This window comes from Emys orbicularis, chromosome 4 (genome assembly GCF_028017835.1).
Source record: "Emys orbicularis isolate rEmyOrb1 chromosome 4, rEmyOrb1.hap1, whole genome shotgun sequence".
NCBI classification, from domain to species: Eukaryota; Metazoa; Chordata; order Testudines; family Emydidae; genus Emys; species Emys orbicularis.
Genome location: NC_088686.1, coordinates 48,123,332 through 48,136,765, shown reverse-complemented (window position 1 = coordinate 48,136,765; position 13,434 = coordinate 48,123,332). Strand labels below are relative to the sequence as shown.

At 44.4% G+C, this 13,434-nt stretch overlaps 1 protein-coding gene across 1 annotated transcript in view; it reads left to right on the top strand.

The window, feature by feature from the left end:
• The window catches only part of PRORP (protein only RNase P catalytic subunit), an 87,176-nt gene that overhangs the window by 19,250 nt on the left and 54,492 nt on the right, over window positions 1-13,434 (top strand). The window contains exon 5 of the mRNA XM_065403178.1: window positions 3,442-3,549. Within this exon, the coding sequence (XP_065259250.1) occupies window positions 3,442-3,549 (108 nt within the window). The remainder of the gene's footprint in view (window positions 1-3,441; window positions 3,550-13,434) is intronic.

The window sequence follows — 13,434 nt, the reverse complement described above, 5'->3', positions numbered from 1 at the left end:
TAATGTCAGGAGTTAGTTTGCGCCGTTAATCTCAATCAGCATGGAACCCAATACACCTCTACCGCGATATAACGCGACCCAATATAATACGAATTCGGATATAATGCGGTAAAGCAGTGCTCGGGGGGGGGGGGGGGGGAAGGGGCTGCGCACTCCGGCGGATCAAAGCAAGTTCGATTATAAGGCGGTTTCACCTATAACACGGTAAGATTTTTTGGCTCCCGAGGACAGCGTTATATTGTATCTTCGCATTGGCCTCCACCACCTGAATGGTTTAATTAGTGATCATGGTGTAAGGATGATGAATCTTCAACTCAAATGTATTGGCCAGACAGCAGGCGCATTAGTGTCTCAAGGAAAATTTGAAAAGGGATGCCTCGGTGTCTTCAATAAAATATAAGTGGCAAAATTCCCTTTGACTTCAGTGGGAGGAGGATTGGCACCTAATAAAATGTCCCAAAAACTTCTAAAATGTCCAAATAACTTTTCCCAAGAAGAATTATTAATAATACCATTAATGGCATGAAAATGGTTTCTTGGGTGTACTGCAGGGGATACTACCCAGAATAGTTGCATAGGTATGGTCTTAGTAACAGATCACATAGCAGTTTCCTAAGAAACAAAAGTATACTTGTGTGGCTAGTTCTACTTTCCTTTTGTGTTGGAGATATGCAGGAGGTAATTAGAGGAGATTGATGACACACGAGTTGATTGGGTTCTTTTCGGAGACACACCTGCAATACATATTTTCATTTTCCATAATCCGAGGGATTTCCCTGCATGTTTGTTGTCAGGTAATTTCTCTTCCGAAAGTTTAAAATGCACTCTGATGATGCTGATGTTTTCAGTATATTGCTCAGGTTTATCAGGGACTAATTTGGAATATATTTCAGAATAGTGCATGACGTACCAGGAACTGAATACACATAGAAGCCTCTATCTGCTGAAGATTTTCTAGTGATTACATTACAAAAAGCTTGCCATTAAACACTAATTCAAAAACTGGGCTAAAATATGTGTAAATCCACTGATTTCAACTGAGTTTCTCTTTTTCCACATCAGCAGAAAAGAAAGCTGACTCTAGCACACTGCATTTGTTGGTGAAAGGGACATTGTCAACTTCCAAGCCACATTTTTGTCTGAAATTGTTTTACTTGCTATTGTTACAATAATCTCAGCTGTAATCTGTAACTGAAAGCAATGAGAGGGAAAATATTTTTTCTCTATTTTCGTAGTTTTCTTTCTATATTTGACAACTTTTTGATTGTAGTCATTTCTGTATCTGTTTTCTTGTCTAATCAGTCAGTTTCCTCAGTTATTTGTGTGGATTTTTCACAAAGCACAACAAGAGAGAGAAAAACAACACCCCACAAAACCCAAAATGGGTGATTGTAAAACCCAAAACAACGTCACTGGGGACTCCAGGTCACATATAGTCTGAAGCTACTTTTAAAAAACTGATTAGATTTCACATTGACAGCATCCTAGCCAACCTAGGGTGGTAGACAGTGTTATTTACAGATGCTGCATTGATCTAGTGCATGAATCTGGTAAAACTACAAAGCATTCCACAAAGATAATGTTGTGCCATTCCCATAGTTTCAAACAGCCCTATTTAGTACAAAGCCTCCGCTAATCTATGCAACTGCCATGTCCTATGGCTTGCTAACCTGTACAGTTGCAAACCCTACTCCAGAGCCTGGCAGCTGCGCCATAACGCCATCCAGAACTGCCTGGTCAAAGCCATCGCACCACGCCTGGGGAGATCTCCGTGAACTGCGCCATCCCCAGTACCGACAGCCAGCTGCGACCTGACATTGTCATCACCGACGAGGCCCAGAAAAAGATCATCCTCGTCAACGTCACGGTCTCCTTTGAGAACTGGACCCCGGCCTTTCGCAAAGCCCGAGCTCGTAAGCTGGAAAAGTACGCCTCCCTGGCCGACACCCTGAGAGCAACGGGCTACGAAATGTAGATGGATACCCTGATCGTCGGAGCCCTGGGTGCCTGGGACCCCTGCAACGAGCGTGTGCTGAGGACCTGCGGGATGGGTTGACGCTATGCGCGGCTCACGTGGCGCCTCATGGTCTCAGACACCATCCGATGGTCCAGGGACATCTACGTTGAACACGTTACCGGCCACCGACAGTACCAGGAGGCGTGAGCCGGAGTGACATCGCTCTTTGACTACAAGAAAGGGACCGAGAGACTTTGTCCGTTGGACCATATGAACTGGAACCATAAACTCACTGAACATTAAATCTCACCAAATGAGGGTCAACCCATCCTCATCATCGTATCCACTCATTATACTCCACACCTGAACATAGCCATTATATGAACTTCATACCCTCATATCTCAATGTCTGTACTTTGACCTGTCAACCTTTTACCCCCAATCGGGGATATTGCAGATTATTTATTCCTTATGCCACCCGATTTTAAAATGAACTTTGCAGCCCTTGATAATCTGTACATTATTCCCTGATAACCAGAAACTTCTATGCTTAAACGCCGTACCTTTCACTTTTTTTTTTAAAACATCATCTTAATAAAAATTTTAAATCTATTGTTATTCATGACAGAATTCCTCCTCTGTTATATGCTACCCATCCCTGTATGCAGTGGTGTTGTAGCCATGTTGGTCCCACAGGATACTAGTGAGAGACAAGGTGGATGAGGTAATATCTTTTATTGGACAAGCTTCTGTTGGTGAGAGAGAACCTTCTGAGCTTACACAGATCTCTTCTAGACTGGTCTGATGCAACTATGATTTCCCTTTGGCTATGAGAGTTCGAGAGATGCTCTTTGATCAGCCATTGGGTGACATTTCTGACATAGCAAAGTTCTCTATTTTACCTGCTTTAAAAGCTTTGTGTATGCCTTACAACCAGAGTAGTAAGCAAATATATCAACAAGAATCTCTTATTTAATGCTTTACATTCAGAGATCTCAAAGCTGTTTACTAAAGAAGCTAAATAGTGTTATTCCCATTTTGCTGATGGAGAAACCGAAGCACGGAGAGGCAACGTATCTTGCCCATGGTTACACAGCTGGTCAATGGCACAGCTGAGAATGGAACCCAAGTCTCCTATTTTCTTTTTAAATGAAATAAAAAAGCGGTACCCAGCTTTGAAGCTTCTGTCAGGTTTTGACTGACCTACCTATTTTTGTCAAAAATGTTCAGTTTATACTGTGAGTTTAAGAGGGGTAGAAGCTGCGGCGTTTGTTCAATCGTAAGAAAAGAAAAATGTAATGGAAAGCATCTAGTACAATGTTAACATCCCTTGAAGGTGTTGCAGCAAATATTTAATTAAAGATATCAAAGGCAACAGACAATAGTGAAGTGAGAGGTTTAGGTTTTTTTGGTCTTTTTTTAAAAAGCTAAAAAAAAAAAAAATCCTGTTAATTTAATCTTTTTTTCTTTTCTCCTCCTTCTAGGAACTTGAAGAATTTCAAAACTTTGTGGGAAATCATCCTCCGTATGATATTGTGATAGATGGACTCAATGTTGCTAATGTTTCTAAGAAAAGGAACCAATCTCAAACTGTAAGTGCAGGTTAATTATTCATAAGGAGTTTCACTTTTCAGTACACTTAAGTGAGCATAAAGCAATCAGTGACTCGTTTTATTACTTACCCTATCTTGCAAGTGATTGGCAGCATTTTTGTAGCACATGTTAGAGAAATCTTTTGAATTTGAATACTGAATATGTTAATGCAAATCAGTCAGGAGAAGATAATCATTGTAATGCATAACACTAGAGAAGAGAACCCCTGCTGGTCAGTTTCCCTGTGTAGACCGGAACTTGATGGCAGTTTAAATCTATATCCTGTACAAGAACTTTCTTTCACTTCCTGAAGATTCTCACAGTCTCAGGCTTGATCTACACTTGGGCGTAATTATGTCATTCAGGGGTGTGAAAAAATGCACCCCTGACCAACATAGATATGCTGACAAAATGTCTAGTGTAGAGGTACCTGGCCAACAGAATAAGTGCTGTTCTGTCAGCATAGCTAGTGGACATGAGTGGCAGGTGAAGTTTCCCACAGCCCTGCCTCCTCTGGTGGAGGCCCCACCCCTGCTCTCAGCCCCCTCCCAATGGGGAAGAGGGCGCTGAGGGCTCGGTCGGGGCCAAGGTGGAGCTCATGACCCTGGCTGGAGCTCTGAGCCCGGAGCCCCTCTTTCGTTTCGTCCCTTCCCCTGCAGCCCCATCCCCATTCCACCTCCACCTCTCCCTTCCCCCTCAAGGCTCTGCTCCACCCCCTGCTTGCTCCTCTTTCCCCTCTGCCGTGTCTCCCCCCCTCCCCCGCGCTGTGGCCCCGAGACCAGAAAAGCTCTGTGCCGTGGTGGAGGGAGATTTTTCCCCTTCCCACCTGGTGGCGTGAGGTTTGGGGAGGCTTAGCCTCCCCCAGCCTCCATTATGCACTGCCCATGCTAATGTCGACATACAAGACATCCACACTAGGGAGTCTATACCAGCTTTTAAGCTCTGGTATTACAGTGAGAGCTCAGATCATTCTTTCCCTTCAGTGTTGACTGTAAACTTGCTTTAGTGATATCTATTATAGAGAGCTCTTAGCTGTTTAGATCAGGGATCGGCAACCTTTGGCACGCGGCCCGCCAGGGTAAGCCTCCTGGCGGGCCGGACTGGTTTGTTTACCTGCCGTGTCCGCAGGTTCGGCCGATCGCAGCTTCCACTGGCTGCGGTTCGCCACTCCAGGCCAATGGGGGCTGCGGGAAGCAGTGGCCAGCACATCCCTTGGCCTGGCCCACCAGGGGACTTACCCTGACGGGCCACGTGCCAAAGGTTGCCGATCCCTGGTTTAGATTCTTTGTAAGGCAAATATTTGTTTAAATTTTTGAAAAAAAAGTTCAGCTACTGGCACTACTTCTAAAGTTAAATGTTAAGCTCTCACGGTTTTGAAAGTAAAGCTGAGTTATAAAATGAGCTAGATACTGAAGGAAGTAAGGCTGCACGCTATTTATAATAAAAGATAATTTTTGTGAAGTGCCTTTCAAATATCGCTGCAGATAAGTACTATTAGTTTCATATTTAGAGATAAAAGCAATTGAGGCAGGGAGGTTTTGTAAGATTGCTTAAGACAATGAGGATGTTGGTGGAGTTACTAGCCCATGAATGGGGGTACTTTCCCAGTTAAGAAAGTAAAACAGGAAGTTTAAAAGTTGTTTACTTGGGAACACTCAGTGAAGGAAGTGTTGATTATCCCGGAAAAATCTCGTGCACTACGTGCTGCACATTTTTTGTTTTGTTTTTTGTTTATTTTAAATACAGAGTTCAGGATTGTATCTTCCACTTCCTCAAGCATAGGGATCCAGTTCCAGTGGATCTATCTTGGGTATGAGAAGGATGGGGAGTGAAGAGAAGGGACAGTGTTGGTTCATTAGCATTCTTCCTGAACTCCACTGAAGGTCCTCTGGCGGAACTTTACGTAGTCAGGGTTCTAAATGCTTTATAGGAGCTGAAAGAAGTGGATTAGGGGGACTGCTTCCCTCTGCAGCTGCTGCTGTGTAGCCAGAGGGGGACTTCAGGGGTCAGGATGCCAGGGAGGTCCAGCAAGGCTGTATGGAGGGGCCAGCTTTCCACTTGAATGCTTCCCTGTCTGTGGATCTAGGGCTTCCCTTTCCAATAAGAACGGCCATACTGGGTCAGACCAAAGGTCCATCTAGCCCAGAATCCTGACTTCTGACAGTGGCCAATGCCAGGTGCCCCAGAGGGAATGAACAGAATAGGTATTCATCAAGTGATCCATCCCCTGTCGCCCATTCCCAGCTTCTGGCAAACAGAGGCTAGGGACACCATCCCTGCCCATCCTGGCTAATAGCCATTGATGGATCTATACTCCATGAATTTAACTAGTTCTTTTTTGAACCCTGTTGTAGTCTTGGCCTTCACAACATCCTATGGCAAGGAGTTCCACAGGTTGACTGTGCGTTGTGTGAAAAAAATACTTCCTTTTGTTTGTTTTAAACCTACTGCCTATTAAATTTCATTTGGTGACCCCTAGTTCTTGTGTTACGAGAAGGAGTAAATAATACTTGCTTATTTACTTTCTCCACACCAGTCATGATTTTATAGACCTCTATCATATCCCCCCTTAGTCGTTTTTTTTCTAGGCTGGAAAGTCCCAGTCTTATTAATCTCTCTTTGTATGGAAGCCGTTCCATACCCTTAATCATTTTTGTTGCCCTTTTCTGAACCTTTTCCAATTCCAATATATCTTTTTTGAGATGGGGCGACCAAATCTGGACGCAGTATTCAAGATGTGGGCGTACCATGGATTTATAGAGGCAATATGATTTTTTCTGTCTTATTATCTATCCCTTTCTTAATGATTCCTAACATTCTGTTCACTTTTTTGACTGCTGCTGCACACTGAGTGGATGTTTTCAGAGAACTATCGATAATGACTCCAAGATCTCTTTCTTGAGTGGTAACAGCTAATTTAGACCCCATCATTTTATATGTATAGTTGGGATTATGTTTTCCAATGTGCATTACTTTGCATTTAGCAACATTGAATTTCATCTGTCATTTTGTTGCCCAGTCACCCAGTTTTGAGAGATCCTTTTGTAGCTCTTCGCAGTCTACCTGGAACTTAACTACCTAGTTTTCATATCATCTGCAAATTTTGCCACCTCACTGTTTACCCCTTTTTCCAGATCATTTATGAATATGTTGAATAGGACTGGACCCAGTAAAGACCCCTGGGGGACACCACTATTTACCTCTCTCCATTCTGAAAACTGACTGTTTATTCCTACCCTTTGTTTCCTATCTTTTAACCAGTTACTAATCCATGAGAGTATCTTCCCTCTTATCTCATGACTGCTTACTTTGCTTAATAGCCTTTGGTGAGGGACCTTGTCAAATCTGAAAATCTAAATACACTATATCCACTGGATCCCCCTTGTCCACATGCTTGTTGACCCCCTCAAAGAATTCCAGTAAATTGGTGAGGCATGATTTCCCTTTACAAAAACCATGTTGACGATTCCCCAACAAATTATGTTCATCTATGTATCTGACAATTTTGTTCTTTACTGTAGTTTCAACCAGTTTGTCCGCTACTGAAGACAGGCTTACCAGCCTGTAATTGCCGGGGTCTCCGCTGGAGCTCTTTTAAAAAAATTGGCGTCACATTAGCTATCCTCCAGTTATTTGGTACAGATGCTGATTTAAATGATAGGTTACAGACGACAGTTAGTAGTCCTGCAATTTCACATTTGAGTTCCTTCAGAACTCTTGGGTGACTACCATCTGGTCCTGGTGACTTATTGCTGTTTAGTTTATCAATTTGTTCCAAAACCTTCTCTAATGACACTTCAATCTGGGACAGTTCCTCAGATTTGTCACCTAAAAAGAATGGCTCAGGTTTGGGAATCTCCCTCACATCCTCAACCGTGAAGACCAGTGCAAAGAATTCATTTAGTTTCTCCGCAATGGCCTTATCATCCTTGAGTGCTCCTTTAGCATCTTGATCGTCCAGTGGCCCCACTGGTTGTTTAGCAGGCTTCCTGCTTCTGATGTACTTAAATTTTTTTTGCTATTACTTTTTGAGTCTTTGGCTAGCTGTTCTTCAGATTATTTTTTGGCCTTCGTAATTATATTTTTACACTTCATTTGCCAGAGTTTATGCTCCTTTTTATCTTCCTCACTAGGATTTAACTTCACTTTTTAAAGGATGCTTTTTTGCATCTCACTGCTTCTTTTACTTTGTTGTTTAGCTATAGTGGCTCTTTTTTGGTTCTCTTACTATGTTTTTTAATTTGGGGTATACATTTAAGTTGAGCCTCTATTATGATGTTTTTAAAAGTTTCCATGCAGCTTGCAGGGATTTTACTTTTGGTGCTGTATCTTTTAATTTCTGTTTAACTAACCTCCACATTTTTGTGTAGTTCCCCTTTCTGAAATTCAGCGCTACAGTGTTGGGCTGCTGTGATGTTTTCCCACCACAGGAATGTTAAATTTAATTATATTATGGTCACCATTACCAAGCGGTCCAATTATATTCACCTCTTGGACCTGATCCTGTGCTCCATTTAGGACTAAATCAAGAATTGCCTCTCCTCTTTGGGGTTCCAGGTCTAGCTGCTCCAAGAAGCAGTCTTTTAAGGTGTCAAGAAACTTTATCTCTGCATCCCTTCCTGAGGTGATATGTACCCATTCAATATGGGGATAGTTGAAATCCCCCATTATTATTGAGTTTTTTATTTTAATAGCCTCTCTAATCTCCCTGAGCATTTTACAGTCTCTATCACCATCCTGGTCAGGTGGTTGGTAATACACCTCAACCCCGATATAACACTGTCCTCGGGAGCCAAAAAAACCTTACCACGTTACAGGTGAAACTGCGTTATATCGAACTTGCTTTGATCCGCCGGAGTGCGCAGCCCCCCCCCCCCCCCCCGAGCACTGCTTTACCGCGTTATATTTGAATTCGTGTTATATCGGGTCGCGTTATATCGGGGTAGAGGTGTATATCCCTACTGCTATAGTCTTATTAGTCGAGGATTGTAGGATAGCATGTCAGACTAACAGCACTGCAAAGTAGGAAGGTTGACAGCCCAGGCTCAAGCAAAGCTCGAGCTTAAGCTTATACCCTCAGCTGTGTCTGCTAGCCCAGCCTTTAAAGTGCCTTGAAGCCCAGGTTAGAGGTTTTTCTGTATGAACAGAAGCGGGGGTTAGGGCCAGCACCCAGGCTATAGCATGGGCTAACTGTAGTGAATTTATACCCTGAGTGTTCAGATTCACTGCAGGATTATGCGAGTCACTGAATGATCACATTCTCTTCCTTCACATTTTCAAATTTCCCTTGTGGGAGAATGTCATGGAAAAGGATTGTGCTTGGGCTGTAAACATGGCATTTTATGACAAGAGCCAGTGCTCAAATTATGGGGAAAAAGTAGGGGGACCCTGAATGGCAAGTGACTTGCTTTAATTTAAACAGTAGTGAGAAGGGAGCCATAAGACAGAAGTGAAATAACCCCTAAAAGTAGTAAGTGTGCCTGGCCTGCTTAGCCGACCCTCCCCCCAGTCATAGGCGCTGACTTCTGCTCCTGCCGGTGGGTGCTCGACCCTCCCCTCCCCCGCCTCTGGCCCTGCCCTGAATCCACCCCTTCCATGAGGCCCCGCCCCAACCCCTCCCTGCCTCTATTCCGACTCCTTTCCCAAATCCCCGCCTCCTCCCCTGAGCGTGCCACGTTCTCGCTCCTTCCCCTCCCTCCCGGAGCTTGCTATGCCGCCAAACAGCTGTTTGGTGGTGGCCGGGCGGGAAGTGCTGGGAGGTAGGCGGAGGAGTGGGGAGGCGGAGGGGGAGGGGAACTTGGCTGCCGGTGAGTGCTCCACTAATTTTTCCCTGTGGGTGCTCCAGCCCCCATGGAATCGGCGCCTATGCCCCCAGTAATTCAAGCTCTGACAAGTACTGTGCAGTTCTACTCTCTCCTCTTCTATTCCTGCAAGAATTGTGAAAAATGCCACCTTCCACCCCCTTCCCCTTCCTCTCAGATGAGGATCTGGCCACAGTAATCCATGCATTTGTCACCTTCTTGCCGGGTTACTGTAGCTGATTGTACTTGACTAACTGTGGTAGCAATGCACACACTCAGCTTATTCAGAATACAGCAGCCTGCTTCCCCAGTAGGGAACACGGCCAGAAAGCTGGGCTCTGATCCCTCCTTTGGCTCCCAGCCCATTTTCATTCCATTCAGGGTTTTAGCCTCATCTTCCAAGCTATCAGTTTGTCAGAACTCAGATACATCAGTGACCACATCTCTATACAAGACTCACCGAGAAAGCTGTGCTCCCTGGGAACAGTCCCACCCACAAAGACTAGGATGAAGTGTGTGGGAGTCGCCACAGAGTGTGTTCAAAGATGTGGAATGAGCTCTCAGAATCTGACACTTTTAGGGCATGCTGCAAGACTCTCCTTTATGATAAAGATTTTCTGCTGTAATTGGAATGATAATTTTTTAACAGTAAATGAAATCTACTGTAAGTTGAGTCTATCCATGCTTGAGGGTAGTGGAAGAGAAGACCCCAACAAGGGCCTGATGTACTTGAGAAGCTCTTTGATACTGTAGAAAAGCCCCACCGCCCTTGCATCCAAAGTCCCCCTGCACCCAGACCCCCCGGCCGAGCCCCAGCCACTCTGCTTCTGGACCCCCACTGAGCCCCTCACCCCTGCATCTGGACCCCCACTCCTGCACTCCGACCACCCTGCTCTTGAACCACCACCCTGATGAGCTCCATCCCCCTTACACCTGGACTACCTCAATGAGCCCCCCGAATCCGGACCCCCACCCCACTGAGCCCCAACCAGCTGCACCCAGATCCCTCACCCCACCAAGCTCCAGGCCCCCAGCACCCAGACCCCCGTGCTGAGCCCCCCACACCCAGACCCCCCCGCCAAGCCCTATCCCCCCACACCCGGACCCCCTCTGCTGAGTCCCAACCACCTTCACCTGGACCCCCTGCACAGTCCCATTCCCACTGCACTCGGAACTCCCCACCGAGCCCCTCTGCATCCAGATCCCCCTCAGACTCCTCATTGGGCCGCCTGCACCCAGATTGCCCAACACAGAACCCCACACCTGGATCCCCCCACACTAAGCCCCTCCACACTTGGATCCTGCCAGGCTCAGCCTGCTTGCCCCACACCTGGATCAGGGGCCAGGGCTGGGCATGTGTGCAAGACTCTGTCCCTTTTACTTGCTATCTTGGTGTGCCTGGTGCGAAGGGGCAGGGCCCCAGGATATTTCTGGGGCAGGCCCAACCCTTGCGCTGTGTCAGGGTCAGGTGCAGCCTCGCCTCCGAGTCATGTCCTGGGCAGAGCACTGCAGGTGATCTCCCACCTTTGTGCAGCCAGTGGCCTGTGCTTCCCACTGCCATGCTGAAGCTTCCACATAATTTATTGACAAATAAAATATACAGAATTTTGCCAAATTTTAAAATATTGTGCTCAGCATTTTTATTTTTTCTGCACAGCATTTTTAATTTTTTGGCATAGAATTCCCTCTGGAATAATTTATAACCACACACCCTGTCCCAAATCTGTCTGATATTACTGTATGCAGATTTTCAGCTCTTCAGACCGTGTCTTTTATTTTGTCTGTAAAGCACCTGGCACACTTTAGGTCAGGGGTCGGCAACCTTTCAGAAGTGGTGTGCCGAGTCTTTATTTATTCACTCTAATTTAAGGTTTCGCGTGCCAGTACTACATTTTAACGTTTTTAGGTCTCTTTCTATAAGTCTATAATATATAACTAAACTATTGTTGTATGTAAAGTAAATAAGGTTTTTAAAATGTTTAAGAAGCTTCATTTAAAATTAAATTAAAATGCAGAGCCCCCCGGACCGGTGGCCAGGACCCAGGCAGTGTGAGTGCCACTGAAAATCAGCTCATGTGCTGCCTTTGGCACGCGTGCTATAGGTTGCCTACCCCTGCTTTAGGTGCTCTTTAAATAGTAATGTGAGACATTGCTGTATGCAAGAAAAAGAATAGGATTCAAGTTACTATAAATGATCACCTTAGTGCATCCTCATTCGTTATTTAAATGTTAATAGAATGTGTTTTTACTGTGTGAGATTTTTGTAAGACTTTATATTTATATTTAGTGACTAAATATTTTACTACTGGGTATTGTACTATTGCCAAAGAAGACCACAGTTTACCCTTAAGTATTCATGTGATTAAACCCCAAAGCAGTGATACAAGGTTGCTCCCTTTACCTAATGTCTGTGATTCCCTTCTAGTATTTGGTAGATGTCTTGGGAAATGCCTGCAATGTGTGGGTGAGGGGGAATTTCTCTCTAGAACGGGATGGATAAAACAGCAAAAGTTGAGGAAATGACTAAATTAATTGCATTGTCATTCCTAACATATTTTGACATTTAGGAAATTTACATGAATAACTGTAAGTAGCCCCCAGACAGCTTATATCTTCATTTGGTCAGCAGGTCAGTGGAGTTGGCAGCTATATAGAAATGTTTTGGAGCAATTTCTCGGATGTATTAGGCACTAGCAGCCTTCTCTTTTCACCAGTTTTTCTTCAACAAATGTGTATTGTGGCTATTGCAAAGAAAATTCCAGGAACAGGATTTAATTGTATACTCACGTTTTGGGAAGTTCTCTGGCAGAATACCGTGAAACCAGCATTCATGCTGCTATGGATAAAGTGAACATGTACACGTAAGGCACAAAATGCAAAAATCGAGGCCTCCATGTTACAAGTGGCTCTACCTCCTTAACAACATGACTTGATCACTGTTAAAATCTTTCTCTAAATGAACAAAGTCAGTAACCCTTTTTAAACCACCAGCTACACCAGCGTCACATCGCCCACTATGGGCTCATCCGCCACGCCAGGATGTTAGGGCGGAAACACTCTGGCAAGAGGAATGGATATCTGTTATAATCCCCAACCAGTCCCTCGTCGCCGGCCCCACAATTTGCCCGCCTGGTTTTGACTGCCCTGCTGCCAGTGGTCCCTGTTGAACAGGTTCCAGACCGAGCAAGGTCTCTGAGCAGCCAACCAGTATCGCTGGGGCCTTCATGACAGCCCTTTGTGCAGCTGCAGCGCAACACCTATGATGATGCACATTGTCGATGAATGCCTGCTGACTAGGTTCAGCGTTGGCCTAGAAGAACTGCATCACGCCACTGAAGATGCCATCGCTTGGCTAGATGACTATGCACACACTAAATAAATACATAATTCTTATGAAAAATTGCTGTTCTTTGTGTAAACGATGGAATAGTCTCTTTATATAAAAAGCTGTATTTGAATAGAAATAGAACATTTTCTGACTTATTGTTTGACATAAAATGCTACACCTACAGATGTTAGAATCATTTCCTTATAGAAGGACGTCAGAGAATGCTTCTGGCTTTTGGATTATATGGCATATCTAATTTCTGGTCTCAAATTAAAAACAAAATCTCTGGCCTCTCTTTAAAAAAAAAAAAAAGTTTGTGCTATATCTTTTGCAATTTTGTATGCATTGCCGACCACTTCAGTTTAATGCTTTGCATAAAGCAGACTTGCCTTGATGACTCAGTGTGTTTAAGCTGCTGTCTTGGTTGTTCCTTGTACTAGTACAAACACGGATATCTTCCCAGTTTGATTAGGAGAACCCTGCGAAGAGATGATTCATGCTGTGTCACAGCTTTATTTCAATAATCCTTGTCTCCAGATCTACCTAATAACGTTAGTCCTTAGAGAGCACAATAGAGTTTTGGCACTTGCAACGTGACACTGTGGTACCTCCTAACAGTGCCTCTACCTTTCACCTAGTAAAGATTAAGAGTCAAGAGAGACTAGTAGTTTGTGTTTGATTAGCAGAACAGAAACTAGTTGCATAAGTTTTAGAAATGTGTTCCTGTATACTAATGTTATGCACTTTCTTATGTA